Raw genomic sequence first — 25648 nt, 5'->3', positions numbered from 1 at the left:
GTGATTTATCAATTTAAAGTATAATATGTTAAACAACAACTTAAGGCTGCAACAAATAGGCAATTGCTAAAAACTCTGTCCGTTTTAGGCATTCTTTACCTATTGACCATAGAGAAGAAAAAAATAAAATTAACTCTTAGCAACAGGGAGCAATAACATTCATATCATTGGCATCTCTTGTTAGTGTTGATGCTGCAGTACATGTTGTTTGGTATAACGATATACAAGCCTTGAAACAAATTTCCCAGCAGTTGTATCCTTGTATAGACTGAATAAAGGTTATTTTCTACAGGGAGGTATCTTATAAGAAAAAACAGTAGGGGAGGCCATAGAAGTGAGAGGATCCTATGGAGCTTTTTGTATTTAACAACAATCAATGGGCTTTATGGAAAATCATTGAGCAAAATGTGAGCTGCAAGCTCACTACCCCATACTGATGTTATTTATAACCTTAGTCTTAAACTGCAGGAAAAGTACACTTCCGTTCTATGGGGAATACATTAAAAGTATAAAGAGCAGATAAAAAGACAGAGCATTTCATGGATCACCAAGAACAAAATCCACTTAAATGAGCTTAGAGTTGGTTTCTTGGCTTTCACTGATGGAGAAGGACTATAAGGCATTGCCCAAGAGGAAAAAGCTGTTACCTAAGTGTGTCTGTTACCTCATGCATAAACATGGGATTACTGTAGCACACATACATGCATACAGGGTGTTTGCTTCTAACTACTTGACTTTAACTCTGTCAAGACTGTATTATCATTTCTTATGATTAGAGCAGGTTTCTATTTCTCCTTTGCCTACTTTTTTTTTTTTTTTTTTTTTTTTTAATAAGCATTTGGATGATAAAAGATGAATAGCTGCTGGTTCGCAAGATAGCAAGATACCTGTGTTGCCTAGGTAAATCATCGTTAACATCCTATATGTGAAGTGCTAACCACAGTAATACAGGCTTTAACTTAGCAGGGATGCAGCCATGAAATATTTGTTCAGTAACCCTATCTGTAGAAAATGGCACAGTATGAAGAGGGTCAGCTGGTGCTTATGCAGCATCAGCAGGGTCTCCAGCTCGTCTAGTGAATTAAGTCTAAATGCCAGGAACATTGTTTCTCACTTGTTTAAAAAAGAAGAAGGGAAAAAAAAGACTAAAGTTACTTTAGGGACACACAATAAGAACATTTTATCTGCCAGATACCAACATTATTGGCTAGTTTAAGTCCCAGATTAAATAATATGTTCTAAAGACATATGACTCAAACACAAGCATGCTCCTCACAGTAAGGTGAATAATTTTTAAGAACAAAGAGAGGAGAATAGAGTTTATGATGTAACTTGTTACCTGCAGATGGCAGACTGGCTATAGGCTGGGCCTTCGGTGGCGCTTAGAGCTTGGCCAACTTGAGTCTGTGTCAGGCCAAGGGAGAGGCGCCGGATTTTAAAAGCTTTGGCAAATTCTCGGATTTCCTCCAGATTCACCCCATCCACCTCTCCAGTGGCTGTCTGAGGATCTGTTGAAATATTTTTTTTAATAGTGTCAGTTCTTCATGTCACATAAGAGTGGAGAAGGCTTACACTAGATTTCATTGTCAAAACTTTTTTTCGTGGTTTTTTTTTCATACTTGTCCCTTTCTCTTCTTTCCCAGAAACAGGTGGGTCCTGTCTGAGGTGCCACAAAGCATGTTTAGCTTGCTAGAACACTAATTAGCTGCAGCATTTCCAGGTGGTGGCGAAAGATATTTCAAAGATGTTGAACTCCTGAAAATGTCCAACTCATCTCAGAGTGAGCGGATGTAGCTGGGCTCCTCACTGCCATTTGTGCTTTGGAAAATCTCCACCAAATTTGACAAATCATGTTCCCAGTTTCCCCTTCTTATCACACACACAAGAAGGGTTGATGTTTGTTTATTTGTAGTCTGTGGGGAGGGCTAAACATATGCACCAACTGCCTGGGTTTTTAACTTGAAATCAAGACCTTCCACTTCATCTAAAATTAACACAAAATAAGGAAATTCATAACCTTTCCCTCCCTCTTTCACAACACCCAATGCAGACCACCATCCAAATATCCAAGACAACCCAGAAAACAAACAAGCCCAAACAAGACGCTCCTTTTAAAAATTTCTTCATTTTATATATCAGTTCTTAAAACATGCCGTTCTGGGAAGCAACCCTTCAGGCTTTTCATTCTGCCTCCCATCAGGCTGATAATCAAGGAGCAGTGTATTTGCAACATCAGCCATTATGTTTCAGATGGTAATGCTGCACAATTTTTTACTTTTACATTAGACCCTCAGAAGATAATGCTTACGATGCTGTGAGAATAAATCTGTCCTTCCTCTCCATAGCAGTTTACTGACACAGATGCCTTTGTCCCCAAAAGGGCACATAATAAAGGATGTCTACCAGAGGAAAGCTCCTTTGGTGCCTGATAACTCTGTCAATTTAGGACTTACCAAGGGAAATGACACAACAGCTGGAGAATGGAACTTTTTTTTCTCTCCCCCCCACCCCCAAGCTACTGATCTCTGGGTAAATGAAAGCGTTTGCCAAGCTGCAGACAGCATGCGACTGGGATGGTGGAAGATTTCAGAGCGTTGTGCAATCCTGCGTGTAGCGAAGCCGTTCTCCCAGTGAGACATCTCTATTGTTCTTCCCCTCATTCCTCAGACTTCTTAGGTGAAAAGTTTTCAGCACAATAACACAGCAATTTCTGTAAATGCAGGCAGTTGTCCAAGGATGGTGCTAGACTACATTACCATGTTGAACTCTGCATTAGAGTGGTTCCTGCTAGTAGTGCTGTAGCTAACAGCTTGCCAGCATTACAGTAACAAAGCTTTTATTTTCCAGGGTTTATAAGCCTGATGTAAAATTCCCTTAGGATGGAAATGTCCTATAAAAAATCTTTTAGTCCAATAATAGAGAGATAGAGGGAAGAGGTTTTTCTGCTATATAAATTTAGCCTGTATTGATTAGCAGCTTGAGTGAAAAAAGCACATATAGCAATAGGGTTTTGAAAATACTCGTATATGTAACCATGGACCACATGAACTACGCATACAGGCAAACACACACACATGCTCAGCCTGGTTTTGACAATGGTCCCCATCCAGAATTGTCCTTCCTGTTGTCAGTGCTGTGCTTGAGCTCACCTGAACATACATGCATGTGCTTATGCATTATAACCTAGGCATATATTATTTACTTATAAGTGATGGGGGCTATGACAGGGGCCACTCAGGTTTGTAAAGTAATTGCTTTTGTAGATGTGAAATATTCCTACTTACTCCATACACAGTCTATCTAGCATATCAGTTATGATTTTTAGAGACACAAAAAGGAGCTGGATGCTTATCTGCCCTTTGGGTCTTTGAAAAGCCACTGATAAATGCACAAAATATCATAAATGATAATGGCCTCAGAGATTCCCTTGAGTAAAGTGCACTAAGATGGTGACCTACCTCACCTCTTTCCTTCCTTCATTTTAAGCCCTCTGACTAAGGCTATTAGGGATGTGACAAAGGACAATTCAGGTCCTCACAGAGAACTTTAAAATGAGTCTCCAAAGTAGCAAACTCTATTGCTACTGTCAGCCGTAAACCTCCTCCCACCAGCTTCTGTTAGGAAGAAAAAGGGAGGCAAGAAAGCTAGGAGGTTGCTTGCTTGCACATGGTCATAGAGAAATTCTGCCGAGTTCTGCTGGATCCTTCTGATACGACACTGTTGCAGAAGTGAATACTATGGAAGGTCCTTTTCTGCATGGGGGCCTTGGACAAGGAACAATTAGGCTGAGCTCTCCTTGAGATGAGAAAAAAATCTAGGATATGATTCAGGATAGAGGAGTAGATTCTTGCATATGGCAGAATATCTGTTTGAGAAAGCAAGTCTTCATTCTTACATAATGTCTTTGGGAGGAGGAAGGTACTACCAGATGTGGACCAAAACACCCCTGAATCCTTTTATTCCTGAACTTTGGGGAAAATACTGTTCATATCAAATCAGAACCAGATCTACTTAAGGTTCAATCAAAAGCCCATTGAAATCTGTGGAATTAGTCCCTTGATTTCTATCAGGTCCATATTACTCAGGTAGTACTAGCAGGACCATTTTATTGGCATCATCATTTAACAGCACTGGTCCATTTAACTCTATTGCCACTAGAACGGCATTAGTACATAATCCTTGACTCTGTGGAGTAGTGCATATGTGTACAAAAATATACATGTACAGACAATGGACTTTGTTTTAATAAATTCTCAGCTCTGAGAACAGTTAAGTGTATAGTTTACTTCACATTATTCATTTACTATTCATTTTAGGAATAGTACTTTACTGAAGACTGTAAATGATCAGATGCTTTTTAAATTAAGTGGAAATCCTAGAGAAGACAGTGCCAATCACAAAATAAAGAATACCAATTTCATCGAGTGGTTAGGATCTACAGTAGTGGCATTCAGATTAAAGATTCCCAGTGTACATTATGGCTTAATACTCTATGGCTTGTGGCTGTTGTGTCTATGAAACTACTAGGCCCTGGAGAAAGGTGAGACACTTGTCTGAGACCATTGCGGGGGACGTACATGTAGCAGAACAACCAGGGAGCCAGGTAAAATTGTCTGGTGAAGGTTGACAAGCAGAGTGAAGAAATAAAATCTACATTCTGTTCTTCTGCATTGAAAATCTTTTTTTTTTTTTTTTCCAACAGAAGGGAATACTACTCGCACTTCTGAATTCTTCTGAAAATCCTGTGTGAGTTTGCTTTGTTCTGGTGAGTGCCAATTTGCTCTGATTTTAATAGTTATGGTAAAGATTTGCTACAGAGAAATCAGCACACTCTGAAGGAGAAAGTGAATTTCTGGTGTGCAGAGCTTTGCCATGAGAGGGGTTACAGGTGATGAATTCCCCAGTCCAACAGAAAGAGAAAGTCCAGTAGAACGTAAATTGGGTAAGAGGCAGGACGAGACACTGTTAATGGGATATGGACTTGAGCTCAGGGGAGAGAAGGAAGAATCTATTTGTGGGAGGCATTTCAATTTCATATGAACATAAACAGTAAAATAAATTTGGAAGGATGGGGGGAACTTCATGGAGACACAAGCCTGTGAGCACAAGGGGAAAACAGTGATTTCCATGAAGAGACCATACAGTGGGAAAGGTAAGGGAAAGGATGCATCTGAGAAGAGAGAAGTGAAATAGAAAAAAGGAGAAATGATGTAGAATTAAATTAAGAGCAGAAAACAAAGAAGAGAAAAGAGAACATAAACAGGATGAGACAATAAGAAAAAATGACATAGAAGAATCTGGAACAGTGGAGATGAATCTTGCAATCCTTGTTTAGGCAGAGCTTCTTTTATAAGGTCCTTTCACCAGAAACAACCATAATTTTTGTCTTTAGGAGAACTAGCGCTGGTTAGGGGAGTGAGGAATGAAGAGGTGAGAATAGGACAAAAGAGTAGAAACTATAATGAATGCAACAGTCCAGGGAAAAAAAGGATGAGAAATAAAAACACAAGGGGAAATCAAAGTACATTCTGACAGGGCATCACAGAAGGAATAAGTCTATAAAATAAATGAGGGGAAATAGTGGGAGTTTAAGGAAATGTACCTTTTTAAAAACTAGGAAACATATTAATATTAAATAAAAATGTAAAATCATAAAGAAAATACACATACAATGAAAAGAAAAAGAATAAAAATATGGAACATTAAAGTTAGTAAGGCCCAATTCTGTCCCCTTTTTGCACAGTAACTCGGTAATTTCACTGATGTCAGGCAGCTACTTGCAGAGAGAGGTAGTCTCTACGAGTAAGTGTGGCAGAATCTTACCCTGAATAATTATTAAATTACTGAAGTAAAATTCCTCTAAGCAATGTGCCAGCCTTCTTTCTTATAAACAGATAAAGGTAGCAGAATATGCCTGTTTTACCTGAACTTTACTATATTTGGCAATAATTCCCGGAATAGAGCAAATCTTTACTGACATATTCTACTGTGGGGTCTCTACTGGAGGGCTAGGTTGCAGCTTTAGAATGAAATTCAAAAAAGAAACTACAATGTTGTTGCTTCAGGAGGAGTAGAGCAATCAATGAGATGTTTAAGAGGCTCCAAGTTGTTTCTTGCTGCCCACATGCCCTATGGCTTTCTTTCAGGACCACTAACCCATTGCAGATCTCATCCCATTAAAAGGCTTTGAAAGGACCTGAGAAGACACTAGACTTCAGTTGCAGAGCTCAACTCAACTCAAGGCTGTGCTGGCCCGTGTGTGAGCTGGGATGCAAGGAAGGCTTTGCTCACTTGTTGGCCGCACGCTCGTCGTGGAGAGCTGACGGGCGTGCGGTGCGCCTGCCCATCAGGGGTTGGCACCTGGCATCTGAGTAGAGTCTGTAAAGGAGCAAAGCAGGAAGGCACTTCCTGCCCATCCATTTCCCTGTGCGCAGGCACAGTTGCACACACATTACTTTTTAGTCACCTAAAGCAATTTCCAAGTTTGCAAAGATCAGTTAAGATTGACTAAAAAGCCAGCATTATCAATGGCTGCGAAAAACTGTCAAGTATCTCGTCTGCCTTTTCATGCTTTGTTATATACATGGTTTGATCTTTCCCTCCTGAACTAACTGGATTTTATTCTTTCTTGTAGGCTCTTTTTGTATTACTAGAAACAAGCTTGCTTGTGTCCTGGAACACCAGCATCTTACACACCACCTTAAGCAGGCTTACACATTCAGCGTTAGCTCCACTTTCTGTTGGGTAAATGTCATTAGAAATATGCTGGACAACTATCAAGGATCACTGAGATGAATGTTTTGCTTCTGTCTGTGCGAGAACTCTATGCAGTTGGCAGAAATAAGCTGATCTGCCCATTGCACTAAGCACTCTGTTGGTCTCAAATAATGAGGTCCTGGGTGAAGCCCTGATACATAAACTTAGATATCTCTTCCAGAATGTGTTTGCATATTGATTCTGTCATGATTTTATAGGGGATCTCTGTAGATATCTATTCTCTTTTAGGATACTCTTAAGATCTAAATCCCAGTAAATTCCCAACCATGAGACATTCCTCAGTCTAATTGTATGAAAAACACTTTCTTTGTTCTGTTTGAGTTCTCCACCTTTTGATTTAACTGAGCTGTTCTTCTGTTTTGAGCAAGGGAGAACATAAACACTCCAACTATCTTCTCTGTGCCATTCGTTACTACAGGTAGGGTACTGACTATGGCTAAGTGAGATTTTCCATAGTGAGTTAAATTTCAGCTAGTGCAGTTCAACCACTTCTGAGAATAAGGTTAATAAAATGCACTGTTTTGCCCAGGATAAAAAATTCTAATAAACTATTCCCTTTAAAAAGCTTCAATTTCCCTGCATCTTGAAGCACGTCCTTAATAGGTGTAAAGGAGATAACTTTTACATCAGTAATGGCCTTTTTGCCATCCTAAGCAAAAATACACCTCAAGGAAATCCAAGCTCATAATAAGGAGCAGGGATTTGATTTTGGAGAGGAGGAGGAGAAGGACTGACTGTGCAGAGAAGGATAGTAAGAATCACCAAGGTACAGAAAAGAAAATGAGGGAAGAGAGGCAGCAGCAAAGTAGATAAAACATGGTAGAAAAGGATGACAGGGATTATCTGATAAAAATGCCGGTAAAAGAAACACTGAGATAGTCTGATAAATCTGGGGACAGAAACTGATTGGGAGCTGGAAAAGAACTGAAATGGGAAGAAAAATTGAGGGAGGCTGACTGAAGGAAGAGGGCTGCACTGTGAAGGCAGAGGAAAAATGAATACTGATGCAAAGGGAACACAGATGGTGTGGGAAACAGGGTGAGGCAGAAATGGGACGGGGACCGAACAAGTGGCGGAAGGAGTTGAGCCTGAGAGGAATGAGTAAAAGAGGTCTACGTCTACTCTGCTGTCAGCCAAATCCATGAACACAGCATGTGTCTTACTCCCTTTCAGAGCAGAACCAACAAGAGGGTAACACCATCTATCAGCTTTTCCATCCATTCAAGAGACAGAAGTCTTGAGGAGATCTAGTATTTCCAGCTATGAATGTAAACATTAGCTCACCAAATGATTGACTTACGTATTATTTTGCTCTTGTAACAACCTTAAAATTTACCTATGCAAAAATGAAGCTACAAGAACATCCTTAAAGTACCAGAAATAAACACTCGGAAGTTACAAAACGCTGCAGTGAGAGTAGCCCACGAAGCAGTGTCCCACAGTCTTTGAGCAGGGGGTTACCGGTTCTTTTTCCACGGACCCCTCCCTCCCTGCCGCATTCAGTGCGCAGGATGAACTGCACTTCATCGCTGAGAGACTGATCGGTGTATTGCCTTTTTATTCACTCTGTGTGTGGCCCTAGACCTCTACTAAAGCTCTACACCAAAGACACAGTTATTCGTTTCCTCTTGAGCTTTTGTATTTTTTTAAGTCTGAATTTATTTTCCTATGTTTCTACAACACGGAAGTCCTCCTCGTCTCATTCACACAGAAGCAGACAGGTACGAAGGGAAAAAGCGTTTTTGGGTACACAGTCTAGGTCAAGTAGCAAATGATTTTTAGACTGTGGCTTTAAATGGTGTTTTATACACTTCCACAGTGAAAGTGCACTTTGGATTGTAACTGTGAATGCCAAGTTCTTCTGTAAATTAAAATTCAGGGTCTCAAGCTGGATATTGAGGAAGCACTTGTGAAAAATATGTTTTAAATTACTTGCCTGACATTGCACTGGAATTACGTGGCAGAGAGAGAGCTCCCGCTCCTCTGCCCTGTGCTGCCTAAACCAAGACCGTCGTGCACCCTTCTGCCATTCCCTGTCTCAAACGTTACATAAATTTGGAAGGAGCTCCTTCATCATGTAAGTCTGATTCATCCCCGGAGCAAATGCATTGGGAACGCGCTGAATGAAGCACGAGAAAAAAATAGTGTGTGCTTTTAATCACAACATATATCGATATCATAAACTACATGTCACAAGAGGAGCGGAATACTGTTGCCTAAACAACTCTTTTCCAGCACCTCCTGATTTTTGACTGATTTACTTTGTAAACTTAAAAAGGTTTCTTCCGTGTTGCATTTATTGTGTAAAGAGCTTATCTATGGGGGGAAATTGACTGGAATAACTACTGTGGGACAAAGTACCCCTCCACAGTCATTCTAAAATATTTTTTTTTTGAATAAGAATGGCCACAAGGGAGGCTCTTCTGGACTAGCCATTGAGAAGTAACTTATTCTCCACTAGCTGTGTCAGTCAATTTTCCTACATAGGCAAAGGGTAAGTTTATGTATTTTTTTTTTAACATGAAGCATCTTATTTGTCTTCCTACAAGCTTGTCTACATGAGACGATTTACTGACAAAGCAATAGCAATATATTTATATCAGCATAATTATATCTATATATATTTTATGTACTTACAGTTACCCACGTGGATATTTTTATTCCAGAATAAAAATATTCACACTGGGAGTTATACTAGCATAATTTTACCACTATACCTCTGCTAGTAATTTCCCCAAGTAAAGAATCTCTGAAGTAATTCAACCAAGATTTTTTTAAATCTCCCTTCACATGACAGTTTTCCAAGCTCTTCATAAGCTTACCTCAGTCATACATTTTACATCCTCAGTATAGCCTGTGCTATACTGTTATTTTTACTTGAAAAAAGTACATGCAGTATCTTTGAACAAGGTCATCCAATATACTCACATTTTTGAGATGTGCAAAAACTGTTAATGTTTCTTGTGTACACTTTTAACCTGTTGTTATTGTTATGTAAAGACCAAAGTTAATACAAAACTGATAAGACTGGTGAGGTAATAGTGAAGAACTAAGATCTGCGTGATCTAGAGAAAGAGCTGATCAGGAGCTCAGCTCTTAAAATCCTAACACTGAAACTTAGTTATTTCACTTCAGCGTACTTCTCCCCCCCACACCCTAACACACACACATTTCACAGTTCTTTCTTGCTTAGACTGCGCAAGCTTTGCCTGGCAAGGAAGGTCTCTCGCTCTAGGTCTGCACAGCGCCTGGTTTGTAAAATACTTTGCTACAATAATGTAAGTAAACTAATGAAGAGGTAGCCTAACTAAAAAAAAGTAGGAGGGAATGCCCACCAAATTTGGAGTAACAGAACTCATTGCACTGATCGATTCAAAAATTCCTCATTTCCAATGAATATAAACTACATTTTAGTTTTAAGAATTGCACAATGTCCACAAAGTCAGTTAAGGGCTGCTAGCACTTTTATGACCATTTTTAGAGTTGATTGCAATTTCTCAAGGAGTGTATACCCTTAGCCACATCCATCACAGCATTTAGCAGTCATTAACGGCAAGAGTCGCTGTAATTAGCAATAAACAATCTACTATATGGAAAAAAAGGAGGGAAGGTAGATCAGGAAACTCAGCAGGGAGGAGGACAGAGGGGACAAGTAAGGAGAGCCAGGGAGCAATACTTACTGCTGACTAACTGGCCAACACTCAAAGCTGAAGAGGAGGAGGATGAGGAGGAAGAAGAGGAAGCCTGACGCACTGGGCTTTGAGACATAGATGCTTGATTGTGAGCCAAATGCAGGAGATTGGGTTGTGAGGCTGCTTGTCCCACTTGCGTCTGGGAGGGCTGATGGAGCTATATGTTAAAATGTAAAAATAGATGTTTAGAATATGAAGCAATAATATGAAACTTTCAATGCACCACCTCACCCTTCTATCTCCAGGGAACAAATCCTATAGGAAATTAAATACTATGGGCTCAGTTTAGATGACAGAGGGTTACAATAGGAGCAATCCGAGCTGCCTTGAGTTCTGACTTCCCATTTTGCTCACTTTAATCAGATACTTAATCTAATTAGCAGCTAAATACTTGTTTGAAATGAGTGATGGGAGATATCTGACATTCCTAGCAGCACCGATTTAATAAAAACATATCCTTACCTGTTTTCTGACTCATGCAGTCAGACCTTTACTCCCTCATACAAATCAGCATTGTTTCAGAAAAGTCCTTTCATACTCTGGGACCAGGGCCAAGAAGAGTGGGAATGGGGAAGACAAGATAGCGTAGAAGACTGTAGGAGAGGAATTATTTATGACTTTGGATCGAGCAAACAAATTAAAATGTTGAAATCTTATTTCCCAATCTATAATTCATAGAATCATAGAATCAGTAAGGTTGGAAGGGACCTCTGGAGATCACCTAGTCCAACTAGTGCACACAGTGAAACTTCTGAACCCTACTCACACCAGAACTGGGCCAAGTTCTACATACCTAAGAAGTCTGGCAAGTGATGGTAGATGCAAATGATATGCTGCTAAATAGGAACCTGGCTTTATGAATTTTACAATACTGTAGGTTTTTCTTTAGGGAAAGAACCATTAATCCCCTTCTGCCTATAATGAACTTGCATGTGGGCTTAAAAAACTAAGCACATTTTCTGCTGATGATTTTTACATAGAACTGCTTACAAATTTGAAGGGTAGTCTTTATACAGAATGAATTTACACCATAGATCTTACAGTTTTGAACAGGCTTCTTGTAATCTGGTACATCCTTATCAGAACCTAATACAGTAATACCTAATCCCAATACACTAAGATGACTGCTGCTTTTTATACCTCTATACTGTGTTGATCTTGACCAAAAAAGATTGCAAAAACATACTAAAAGGTTTCACTTTTAAGTGACAGCCATTCTTTGAGTACTCAGAAAGGGGAAAAGATGAAGGCCTATTTGGCCTTGCTCAAAGTCACTAATTTAAATCTAATTCTTGAGTTCTAAATCATATAAATTTTTATCTTTTTCTGAAATAGTTTATTCAGTAAAATACCGAAAGTGCTGTACTCATTAAGAGTACTCATTAAGTTATACATAATATGCTTCTGAAATAGATAGAAATGACTGATGTTAAGTGGACAAAAAATCATATGGCATAGTAGATAAATGTATTTGATCACATTCAAGATGATACTTTTCTGTGGAATACACTAAACAATTTTAATGGCATTATTCTTGTTACAGATCTGCTTAAGACTGAATAGAAATTACAATTCCACCTTCTTTTACTTCCCACGTTGAATAATATAATACAAAACAAAACCAGCAGCTTTGAGTTACCCTTTAATTATGATGAAGATTATTTGTGTAAGTCAATGTCCAGTTTCTGACTTTAGTAGGGATCAATAAACAAAAACATTTTATTAACTTGAGGAGTTTTTAACAATTATTAAAAAAAGACACTGCATCAAAGGGATAGTAGTTGAGAAGGGCTGAAAGACTTCCAGATTTCAAATTCATACAAGCATTGGGCATCTTTAAAAACCTTTTCACTAAGAGTTGGATTTTATTTATGGATAGCTCCTAACCTGGAGTGTCCATTCATGTACTATAGGGTGCAGCCTACTCGCAGGGAAGCAATCCACCATAAGGGCTTACCTGCCCTCCTGGTGGCAGTAATGGCCTTCCCATGCATTGTGCCCACACCACTGCAGACTGGAGCTTTCAGGAATTGGACTGGACACAGACAGGGATTCGGGTCTGGGTCTGTTATCAGACACATTCTCTGGCAAAGCTAAAAATTTCAGTCTAGGTGAGGGAAGGAAAATATTATATTTAGATGGGTTATATGACTGGTTGGAACAGTGTTAAAGATATTAGTGTTTATCTAAGGGAATAGAGAAGGTATCAAATGATGAGAGAAGAGAAAATGCACTGACTATCTTTAAAAAGAAGGATCTGCAAAATTATAGACCAGTCAACTTCAACCCCTGGAAAAGTAATGACAAAAATAATCAAACAGTTTTTAAGCACCTGCAAGAAAACAAGGTACTAACAGACAACAAGGACTGTTAGGAACAAACTGTGCCAAACCAATCTGATCTCCCTCTAAGATAGGGTAATTGGCCTTGTGGACAGGGAAAAAGCAGTAGGTGGTTTGACTTTACAAGTCTCTTACGTGACATTCTTTATAACCCAAGGAAACATAGTTTAGATGAAACTACTGCCGAATAAATGCAAAAATACTAGAGAGCAAAACAGAGAGGGTACTTGTTAATGGTTTACTGTCAAAATAGAAGTGTGCATGAATGCTGTCTGTCCTGGTTCTGGCGCTACTCAGTATTTTCTTAACGACCTGGATGCTTACTAAATTCACACACTGATACCATGCTGGGAGGGATTTTTGAAATGCTAGAACATAGTACTGGAATTAAAAATGATCCTGTCAATTTGAACATACCATCAACAATGTGGTGCTGCAAAAATGAAGAAAAGGCAACTGCCATACTGAGCTGTATAAGCAAGAGCGACATCTGCCACGTATGTGCAAAATCTTCTCTTCTGCCAAGCACTGGAAAGGCTTCTGCAGGGGTACAGTGACCAGAGCTGGATGCTGCGCACCAGGAAAAATCTGGACCAAGCGGAGGAGAATAATTAGGGTGGCCAAAGGCCTAGGAGTTGTCTGAAGCCTATGTTCATCTGCAATGAACTTGTCATGTTTAATTTACAGATGGGGAAACTGAGTGCGATATGACACCCGTCTCAAATATAGGCAAGGCTAATGAAAAGAGGAGAGAACGAGTCTGTCCTTTCCTACAGTGGACAGAAGGAGGCATAATAACTTGGAAGATTCAAATTAGATGCTAGAAAAAGGTTTCTAACATGGCAGAGAAGCACAGGCATAAATTTCTGAGGGAACTTGTGGAGTCCCTAAGAGAGTGAAAGATTGTCAGGGGTAAGTTATACAAATATCAGTATAGCAGCTCTGCCTAAGAATAGCAGAGTGGACTGGATAATCTCTTGAACTCTGACCTTTAGCCTTAATTTTTTATGATTTTATGTTATTTCCCATGAGTATTTCCCAGACAGAAATACACGACCATGTATGACATGGATGGTAAATTCAACACTTTCAGGCCACATTGGACATACTGTCCCTGCACAGATCAACTAAATTTGATGCTTCCAGGAAGCACCTAACCAAGTGCATATCTGCACTCTCTAGTTGTGCATGCACCATGAGCACACAGCCACAGTCATTATGTAGCACATGCACAGTATGCTGTTTAAGTCTAGGAAACATTGGATTCTTTGCATATACATTGAACAATGCATTTGCAAATGTATTTTTGAAATAACTGGGATATCCAGAAGCTCTGTAGTTTCCTTATCAGACGTTCAGTAGTCTTTGGTCAAATGTAAGAAATTCTCAAAATTTAGCTGGTCAAAAGGGATACAGCTAGTGAAGCCCAGATGTACAGTGACAGCAATGTATAACAGAGATTTACATATTGCGGGTTTCTAATTCACCTCTTCCAAGGGAAAAGGAAGCAGTGGAATTGGAGAAGCAGTAGAGTCACCTTAAGGACTAAGGGAAGGAGAATGCCATCTTTACCTCCCTACATAATTTCCACACCCCCCCCTGTTTTACAGACATGATGGTTAAGCTGTAAATATTCTGCTTAAAGAACAATGATGGTTATCTATGACATGAAATTACATTAAAATACTCTCTCTCTTTTCATCCACTATAATTTCCATTCCAGGAATAGCTTTAAGGAGAGGCAATGATTAGATTATGAATTAGATGACAGAATCCATTCAAACTTGCAATAGCTGACTTTTCCCCAATTTTGGACACATATCTATAATATGAATTACATTTATGACTATTGTGCATTTTCCATCCAAAGACAGAAGGAGGCACAGAAATTACAGAAACAGTCGCTCTAAGTGCCATTCTGTGTAGCTAGATATAGTAGACACGTTGAGAATGATGACTGTATGCAACACTGATCAGTACCTGGCAGGAAGGCATGTACGCACGCTACAGCTAAAGAAAAAGGATGAATATGAGAAGCCTAAAGTGCAGCCTATGACTTTATAAGAATAAGCTGGAAAATGCAAAGGGCCTGATTCTTATCTCTTTTACATCAGTTTTACATGCTGCTGCCAGCAATGAAGGTAGTCTTGATCGATAATTGCAGAGGTGAAGAATGAGTTAGGTTTGCGGGACTGAATTGCTTTCTTAAATTATGTATGTAATATATTCCCACTCTTGGGATGGCTGACTGGAAACTTGTAGTAAAGCCTCTTTATGAAATCAGAGATGTTGTTACCTGCACCCAGAAAGTTACAGGATAGTGATAGAGTAGCAAGGTATTCTGCATAAGCAAAGGAAAGAGAGAGTAACTACATGGAAACAGAGAACAAACTTTTGGAAGAACGATGTCCTTTATGATAACAGAAGTGTTACTGATCTTACAGTGAGCCTGGACAAACCGCAAGGGCAAAAATATGGCCCTAATGGAAGAGAGAAGAAAGTAATGGCTTTAAATTGCAGTAAAGGAGGCTTAGGTCAGACATTACAAAAACCTCTCTAATGTTAAGGAGAGTGGCCTAGGTTGCCTAGGGATGTTCAGGAATCTCCATCACTGGAGGTTTTTAAGAATCGGTTAGACAAACATCTGTCAAGAATGATATAGGGACAGTTGATCCTGCCTAGGGGGAGGGGATGGACTACATGACCTCTTCAGGTCATTTCCAGTCCTATTTTTCTGTGATTCAGTGAAAAGGAAATCTTGAGATGAGGAAAACCAACAAATTAGAGAAGACAGAGGTGAAAAAGACAAATATAACAAAGGGGCAGAAGAGATGAAACTAAGAGGGGTGGCACAAAGAGCAAGAAATACATTTCGAGCAATCTCTTTTATGACACAAATAAAGAATTTCAATTTTTTTCTGATGTCAGCTAATGCTTCCTGTGAGATAAAGATATTAGGGCTACTAAGGACTAAAGCCAATAGAAAGTGTTGAAAAATAAATGAAGATTTTGATGTAAAAAGGCATTCCCAAATACTTTGAAATGCCACCATAATGCCTTGCAGAAGTAGTAGTTTAGGTTTTTTTTATGCTTCCATTCTTCCTGTAAGCTGAGTTCTCTACCCAGTCTAAATTTCCTAACATGTGTCAAATGTTCGTTTCTGAAAAAGGGCCATAGTGTACTATTGCCATTGCTTGACTCTAGAGCACCATGGCAGAGCAAGCTCGCCTTTAAACCTACTCATACTGCTTGACAAGGCACAGTTTTAAAAAATGTCTTCTTAAATCTTCCAGCGAATTGAAAGAACAAGTTATTACACATATCGATACTCATTGCATGCCGAATGCCAGAATGTTTTCCCTGTGGCCCAAATACTGTACCCATCACCTGATCTAGTGTACTCGATTATATTCAGGGAAACGTGAAAAACAAAAGTGCCTTCTACTCTGGCCAGAAAAGAGTCCAGTCTTAGGCACAGCTCCATGCACATGGACTCATACTGTGCAGGAGTAACACATTACAGGCATAAATCTTATTGCAGAATGAAACCTATATTTGACTTTTTAAAATATGAAAGCTATTTGATGCTTTTAAGTATCTTCTCTCTCAGAAATACAGTAAAAGGGACCTCTATACACCCTGCTCAGGCTAATAGCACAGGTGGATTTGGAAATCAGCATGAGAAAGCTCTTAAGAGTCCACGCAGGTTGTGCACATGCTCACATCAAAATGAAGACAACAGCAGAGAAGTGCTAATATACTGCGGACATAATTTGGGATAGGACAAGTATAGAGCTCTTTGTCAGCATTTGCCTAAGTGCCCCCTTCAAAGCCTTATTGTGGGACTAGAACAACATTCAAAATATAAGCTGTAAATGAAGGTCTCGAGGCTCTCTAAATGAGGCTGAGGACACAGCTGGGCTTCTGCAGAAGTTATAATTTTATATGTAAATCAGATGCATCAGTCATCTCTCTGACCCCCATCAGGACTGATGTAATGTCACTGCTATGACATTAATGTAATGTATAATGTATAAATGTATAAATGTATAGGTAAGTGCATAATTCAAAAGTAACAGTAATGTTCCTATAGTGAACAGTACTTTACTTTCTCTGTGCCTCAGTTCCTTAGAATAACTACTGTAATAATATTTTCCTGTACCCAAAGGTGTGATGTAGTTATATTGACTTTTTTGAGATATTCGTGTTCTACAAGTGCAGATGACGTAAAGAACACTGATCAGGAAGAGACCTAAGTCAAGTGTCTATGCTATGGCAGGAAAAAACTGATGCAGTCTCTTGTAGCAGTAAATAGTATGATGGTCTTGACTTTCAAGACCATTTTATCCATGGAATTGTACAAAGGAATATGGAGAACATCACTGCAATACTAATGATGGAGAGAGGAAGAGAAAGGAGAAAAATTGTCCCCCTCATGACTGAAAGTCGGATATTATGAAAAGCAGAAAGAAAAACAAAGTTGGATTGAGACAACACAATTTAGTGGCTGTGCTCAAACAGAAAGAAAGAAGAGTGCAGTTCTCATAAAACTAGACAGCATGAAAGCAGTAAGAGCATGGCAGAGAAGAAGTGATTGAGAGCTGGTTAGATTTTAATGGGCGAGAGGAAGATAATGCATGAAGTTGTTATAACGAGATGGTGGAGTGTATGTGGTAGGTTGAGACTGCAGAAGGAAAACTCTTCTGGCATGAAATCTGGAAAGTGGATGTATAGAGAATGACCACAGGCTCATCTGGGAACTGCCTATGGCATTTCAACAGCTAATTTGGAGCATGATAGGCAATGACAACAAAAACAAGGAACTGACTGCACAAGAAAATGCTGCCTAGTAGCTCATTTTTTTGTGTTGGAGTTAGCAGGAGCCCAAAGCTGGTACTGCTGTAAGACCCAATGAAATATGAAAAGGTCTGGCAAGCACTGCAGATAAAACAAGATTGAAGTGAGATTACCGGCCAGATTTATTGAATCTACTGTGTAGAAGGAAACAGCCAGACAACAGCGAACAGGGAACCATCTTGGTGAGGTATACTGGAAAATAATACAACAGGTAGAAGGTGCTTTTGGGTTTCTCTGCGCCAGCAAATAGTTTTGAACACAGCAATTATTAGGAAAGCTAACTTAAGAAATTCATGAACGGGAAAGTGTTTTGAATCCAAATGGTCTCTGACACCTGGATTCCTCTTACCTAACTTCACTCATTTAACAATTTATTTTTAATCCTGAAATAGCCATCCTAATTTCCTCTTCAGTCAATGGAGAAAATAGATACCTTAAGGTACCTATTAGAGATTCAGCTTATCTAAAATGATTCTTTCTGGGCAGCATGGATCACCTTCTTTCTTTGCCTATCTTCTTTGTCTCTAACAGAAACCTAGTTGCTAGCTTTCACCAAACACCTAACTGTTTCACGGGTAAAGTTGAGCAAGGTGAATTCTGCCCTAAATTTCTGACCCTTGTAAGACTCCAGTTCGTGGTACAAGTTCTTCTGGTGGTCATGTTGGTCTAAACATGTGTTAAAGATACAGAAGAATGCCTTAAAACAAGGTTTTCAAATCTGGAAGTAAAATGACAATATTAATGAGTTGCTACTACAAGCTCAGTTGCTCTCGGAGAAAAATATGCTTTTAGCCATATAACATATCCCCTCTCAGAGGCATAAAGGAAGCACAGAAGTTAAGGCTACACTTCTAATATAGGATATAAACAGCTTAAAAAAGAAAGAAACACAAAATTAGAGAACAGAACATCCTTTTTCAAGGAAGGGGTATGCAAGGGGAGTCCAAAGGATTCATATCAAACTTTGTTGAATGGTTTTAGCAAGCAATAAGACAAGCTGGTGACACTGAAGCAGCAGGAGGCATAGATTTTCTTAGGTTAGTACAGAAAACCATGAACCATCCTGACCAACCTACAGAACCTGGGGAGCATTATGACAGACAAAACACAGAGCAGAAAGGTGCAAAATAATTCACATTAGAAGGAACCATTTCAGTGACTCACATGGTAACAATCAGGGAAGCACAGATGCACCATGGTGGATACGTCTGTCTATTGAAAAAAACTGCTCAATGATCAGAGACAGAAAAAGAGCAGAATGTTAGGCTGTACTGAGATAAAGACAGACAATAACACTGAAAATATTGTAATGTTGTTATGTAAATCAGTGATGCATCCTCACTGTAATCATGGCATTCAGTTCTGATCACAAAATCTCAAAGAGATTATTGTGGAAATTGAAATGGTTGAGAGACAGGCAGTAAAAAATATTAGAAGCACAGGAAAACTAGTTTATGACAGAGATAAAAAAGACAAGGACTATAGCAGGAATATGAACATTTACCCTCTTTAGAAAGCCATTACAAACTCTAGGCGAATTCTCAGTGTGTATATCGGTGATACTGTTTAGATTAGTAAAAAATCTTGGAAAACTGTAAAAGCACTGAAGCTGTAACTACTGAATATAAAGAGGAACAATCTCTACTGTGTGTAATTTAAAGAACATAAATCAGAAGCTTCTCTTTATTCTCTAAAACTAGAGCAACAGGGTTACAATGGGTTGCTTCTGTACATTAAAAAGTAACCTATTTACAACACAGAAAAAGAAGCACTGCTTTACACTACACATAAGTAATCTATGAACTCATTTCCATGAGAGGACATTTAGGTTTTAGTCTGTCAAGTTTAAAAGAGTTGTATGAATAAATAACTAATGTAGCCTACCTATAGTAAAGCTCACTAAAGACAATAGCTGAGGCATTTAAGTCTTCAGGTTTTAGGCAAAAAGTAAGCACAAACACATCACTTAGCAACTGAATTAGGCTGCACAAGTTCAATTATTGTGACTTGGCCAGCAAGCAGTAGCTTACTACCATTGCTTGCAATCACCTGCTCTTTTTCCTTTCTCCTGTAGTACATTTCTAAGAAAATGATAAGTCGGAAGTTAAGCTAAGATCATCTATAACTGGAACATTTTACTACATTATTTATTTCCTCACTTATTTCTGTGTGACATTCTCAAACTTTTCCAAAACTTGCCTTGTACTTTATTTTTCCCTTCTGAAGCTTCTTTCATCAAGTTACAAGACATCAAATGCAGTGTGACACCATAATAAAAAATATTTTGAATTCCTGCTGAGCCCTCTGAGTTTGAGCATTCAGTTCTTCTGAAAATGAGGTTTTGAACTTAGGAATAAATATGCTATCATTAGCCAAACACAACAGTTTAGTAAGTTGCTACCCAGGCAGTAAGGTAAATTCAGAATATCCTTATAAAATGTATAATTCTATTTACTTTTCAAACAATATGGCAGTCAGTATTGTACTATCTCATTTGCTTTTTAATGTTCATAAGTATTATTTCTATGAAGGGGATCTAGCTCTCATGCATCAATTCTGCTGCTGCTGAAATCAATGGCAAAATTTCTTCTGACATTATTAGGCGCCTTCAGTAAAAGCAGAACAACCAGTAGAGGGAGCACAAATACACAGAAATCATTTTATGTAGCTCCTATAAAAACGATAATGTATAATTTTTTTTTCATAGAGTATTTGTATTATTTTTTCCCCGATCAAGAGTACTTTTTAGATGGGGTTTCAACAGATGAAGATAAGGAGGGTATGTGCTGTTGGTAGCCCTTCCTGCAGCCTCCTGCACCTTACCAACTGACTGCATGAGAAGCACAGGCTGGACTCTCCAGGACTGATCTTAGGGAAACAGTATTTTCTAATCACACAGCACTGCTCGGTATACCAGGGGAGCTCTTTTCGTAGGACGACACAAGGCACACCTTTGACTCTTGCACATGACCAGAGCTCTGCTTACCCGCAACCTGTGCAAGTTGGTAGTCTGTTCTGTGTACAGCACCCGAGCACTCAAATTGGGTGAACCACTGCAGTATAGCATGATATGGCTAAATAGTGGCTTTCCAACTCGAACGCCATCTGTCCTTCTGCAAGCTGCCCCCTTCAGCAACAGTTTGTCCCTTTATGTGAGCCCAGTGCCACTAGCAGTGCAGAAAAGGGGTGCATCTCTGTCCCCTCTCCGCCCACTAATTTTACCGGCAGACTTTGCCTGGAAGAGGTTGTTTTGCTGCAGGGCTCAGGAGGGACCATAGCTGTGCCAGAAGATGTGTTGCGCTGCAGGTAAGACGGTCCCAGAGAATAATACAGGACCTCTGTTCTCCCCTTAGCTCTAAATTTCATGGCTTTCAAATGGCATCCCAGGATTGTGATGGGTTTTGAGAGCTTCCCTTCATAAAGGAGGGAATCTCATCAGGGGATTGACTTAAAAGAAATAAACAAACAAAAAACCGAATGTGAACTGCTGAACTTTTTAGTCCATAGTCAGGCTTTCTAGCATTGGAGAATACACAGCCTGCCCTCCATGCATCCTTCTTTGTTTAAAACCATATATGTGCAACAATTGCAAAAGCACTTGCCAGTTGTGTAAGTCTGCTCCCATTAAAGAAAATAGAGGCAGATAAATACCAAGTACTTTGGAAAATGCCTCTGCTAAATATCATAGAGGATAGGATGACAAAAAGAGAATGTACCTATTTGGATGTGAAATATCTTCAAAACAAACAAACAAAAAATTTGTCTTGGAGATCTTGATTTGGAGTTCATGTGGCCCTGGGATTCACTCAAACCTACAAAAGGCTGCTACCTAGGACTGGAGGTGTGGGCAGGACTAGCGAATAAGTACTACCAGCAATAGAAATGCTAAGTGGAACATTTAAGTGAGTGACACTTTCATATGCACTTTTTTGGCAATCACATTTGTTGACTTTTCCACCCACAATTTCCTCTCTTTCAGAGAAAAAAAGGTGACATTGCAATTCTTCACTCTACAGGTGTAGACAAAATTAACTAATTTGACTTTAGAGAACTATAAAAAGAACTACAGAAATTTCTTCAGACCTCAGTGAAATTGCTGCACCCATCCTGAAGTTTGTGAACTACCTTGTGCTTCCACTGAATAATAATTTGTCTAAAAATTTGTTCTGCTTGTGCAGTTAGGCACACACACTTCTACTTTTCCAGTGAAAAAGGCTAATAATTTCATGTATTTTTGTTCCCTTCACACATTCCAAAACATTTCAAAACCCAGTCTCCTGGGTGACCATTAACCAAGGAACTGAACTTTATGAACCAGATGGGTCTCTCCTGTCTCACATTCCTACCTCAGAGATAGAAGTAGAGAGAAAATTTCTCAGCTGGCCCTACATACCTTTAAAAGAAAAGAAAAAACCCAACTGGATAACCCTGAATGTATGAATTCTTTATCTGATCTACATTATAATAACACGTATAACATGCATTTCTGTACTAAATATAATAGATTTCATCTTTTGATAGTGAAAACAGAAGAATAAAGTGGAAGTTTTTAGAAAGGTCATGAGAGTCAGTGAGAAATAGAAGATGATCCTCCTGTACATTTGCTTTTACAACCATTCAGACTACAGACACTTTACCTGTTGGCCTGGTTTGAGTGGGGATAGTGTTATTCCCTGGGTGTTGATCACTGGGAGTATCTGGTTGCCGATGACAGTAGCAATGATCTGACCCTGGGCATTGGTCAATAACTGTGGAGTAATCGGCTGCACTTGAAGGCCCTGGGCTCCACCTGCTGTCTGGTTGGAGGGGACTGGATTAGGCATCAGTGGGATTGTTCCTATAATCTGGAGAAAACAACACAGAAACACGAGTATTTGTCATGTGTAATTACTTGTTTTATGCACATCAAATCAAACTTAAATGAAATATATGCAGAGAGACATATAAGACAGGCTGATGGCGGAGACCAAACCTTTCCTTTACTGCGAAGATTAGGACTTTCAAACACATTTGGTGAGTCACATATCACTTAAACATCTTAGCACTGGCCACTGTCACCCCCAACAAATCCCCTGTGACTGAAAGTGTATGAAACAAAGTTCTGGGCCACCCTCTGGCCCTTGGGTGATGCTTGTTCCTCTCTCTCATGTGTAGGATTAATGAAAGTGAAATAATGCAAAAGTCTGTCCCATTTGTCCTGCTTTCTACAATTCATCCATACAAAGTTATTGACTGTGAACTCATGTGTCTATGTAATTTTCATTGATTTGCTGTAACCTAGCACTTTAGCTGACCACCTATTACTCCATGTGATCTCAGTGAGGAACAAAGAGATACTGGTGCCTTTCAGGATATGGTTCCTAAAGACGTGTTCATTAAAATATGACTTCTTTTGGATGACAGCTAAGTAGTGCAATACAAAATGGGAGAGCTGGCATTAGAGAGCACATTTTAGCTAACATTTCTGGGGCAAATACTCTCAGAAAGTGACATTTCTGACATTTGAGAATACAGTGATTTCCTAAAGCGTGGGCATACCTATGTAAAACTAATACTAGGATAAGATGTCAAACATACTGTAAGAAAGATTCTTATTGAATCAGTGGCTAGGTTGAAGAAAGTTACTGTACAGTATGAGAGCATCTGAAACAAACTTCTGATGAAACTTGTGAATAAAACCAGACTTCTTTTTCAAACAATGAATGGAGCTGGAATCAGAGATCTGTGTTGTGTTCTTTTATCTTTCCTGTTGTAATAATACCATTTTGCTCACTGTGTCTTCTCTGATTTTCTCTATCATAATAGCCCAAGAAAACATCAATCTCATTGTAAAACTTCTAGCTTTCCCTCTCCAGAGCCCTTAGTTCCTTTTCTTTACCCTCCAGATCCATCACACCGCAATGTCCCTGGCTCCCACCCATGCCTCTTAGGTCCCCCACTGATACGCTCCCAGTTCCCTCATGTCCCTTATCGTGTGTTTTGACTAGCCTAGACCTATTTGGTTGCTAAGAAAGAGGATGGATTATGGTTGAGTTGTCCCTCTTTTTCCTCAGCAGGGATATTAACAGAGTTGCTTTCTTCAATTCATCTGCTGATTTTCGTTCCGTTCAGGAACTTAGTATCTTTTTAGATCTCTTTATTTCTGATAAATTTCATTGATATTAGCCAATTGGTTCAAAGCCATTAGGTATGGTACAGAGAGATGGATGGATGGAAAGAGAGATGGATAGACAGCATTATTCATGAGACTCATTTCCTCAGTAAATCAGGCCAAACTGTTTTTAATGAAACTTGAAGGAAAATCTGTCTCCAAAACAAAACCATACAATTCCTATTGATTTCAGCTATTAATTTATATTATATCAATGAGAAATGCACAATACAATATAAAATTAAAATAACTGTTTAGTGAAAACACCAGTGGCTTTGTGGGCAGGCCACTGAATTTTTTTCTGAGATTGTAAAACTAGATGAACAACTTTGAATCTCTTGCCAAGGATTAAAAAAAAAATATATATATATATATGAACTGAGTTATGAAGAATAACAGGTATATGCTAAGACCTCTGCTTATTTAAATCCTGGGAGATGATACACAACAACACCAGCAAATCCATCCCTAATAAACCATCACGCAGAGATAGCAGACTAACACAGTCAGGCATACCTGGAGGAGCGTGAGCCTCTTTTCAGAGATCACCCTCTTCTTTACCATCATTAGGCTATGATAGTTCTCAATCAGGTGACAGTGTCCCAACGCGTTACTGCTCCTTCAGCAGACAGAGACTGCTCACATGCCTCCATGTAGGCTCAATGGTGAAATGCAACGTGATAACTTAAATCCCAGTGCACTCAGCTGTGGTAGCTCAGCTGACACTGGTAACTCCTGGACTCATCATCACTTTACCAAACTCACCCAGTCAATACAAGTCTGGATGAGAAGACCAGAGAACCATAAATAAGATTAGGACAGCTCTCCTGTGCAAAGGCCTGGCAAAATGGCAATCACACCTATTAAGCTATACTATAAAAGCACTATATATCAAAAGCATTCAAAACACTGTAGAGATACTATTTAATTTCTCCTTAATGCATTCCTCAAAGGTAGGTTGATTCTATAAAGATTATTAGCCCTGTTTTACAGAGCATGAAAGTGAAACTGAAAGGAGCATTGTCAAACACAGGTTATATTTGGAAAGTTGGCCTTCTACATTGGAATTGCCTGTGAGTGTGTTTCTGCAGACCACAGTACTGTTGGGCCTTTTTAAGGTTTCCCTAGCTGAACTGCAGCTGTTTTGCAGCTCATGTGAGAAGATGGCTCTTCCCTGAGGATGGAGGCATTCATAGGGATCACTGTTAGATTTCAGAGTATTTTCTAAATTCTGACTTTTCGCATGAATTAGATGCAACTTTCCTATAGTACAACATGTAAATTTCTCCTAGTGCTCATCGCCTGCAATATTTATTGGTCACAAATATATTCCTTCACTTTTAATGTATGTCACCAAACAAATGGAATAATCCTTCTTAACTTTATCAGCAGAAATGTAGCAAAGGCCTTCCCTTTACCATGTCAGTAAAGGACACAACCTTGGAGTGGCATTACTAGGCCTATAACTCGAACTATCAAGGTCCTAATCCCAGCAAAGCAAAAAATGCTGTGCTGGTGTTATCAGTAATAGAAATGTTTGCATCCACATTTAAAATGCATTTCTTGGACTGTATTTGGATATTTTGCAGAATGACAGTGCTGAAGTGGACAGTTTGTAAGGTCAGAAGCAGAAGGCTATCTATATACATTAATGTGTGTCACATACCATTCTGTACATGGCGCACGGTACATGCACACAGCCAGAACAGGAGCCGGGAGAGTGTAGAGCTATAAAAGAGGGTCCAGAAGGACAAAGACACAAATACTCCAAGGAATTCAGTGTTACCATAGCAGCTAGGGGTAAACCTGAATGGGAAATAGTTTTCCCA

General features: G+C 39.2%; 1 protein-coding gene across 1 annotated transcript in view; it reads right to left on the bottom strand.

The window, feature by feature from the left end:
- POU6F2 (POU class 6 homeobox 2) overlaps positions 1-25648 on the bottom strand; it is a 314168-nt gene that overhangs the window by 2415 nt on the left and 286105 nt on the right. Inside the window, exons 7-9 of the mRNA XM_062567913.1 lie at positions 22306-22512; positions 10458-10626; positions 1340-1508 (exon numbers count right to left, since the gene is read on the bottom strand). Coding sequence (XP_062423897.1) covers positions 1340-1508; positions 10458-10626; positions 22306-22512 — 545 coding nt within the window. The remainder of the gene's footprint in view (positions 1-1339; positions 1509-10457; positions 10627-22305; positions 22513-25648) is intronic.

The sequence above is a fragment of the Rhea pennata genome, chromosome 2 (assembly GCF_028389875.1).
Source record: "Rhea pennata isolate bPtePen1 chromosome 2, bPtePen1.pri, whole genome shotgun sequence".
Classification (NCBI taxonomy): Eukaryota; Metazoa; Chordata; class Aves; order Rheiformes; family Rheidae; genus Rhea; species Rhea pennata.
Note: the sequence above shows the minus strand (reverse complement) of the source record. Positions and strands in the feature narration are given on the sequence as shown.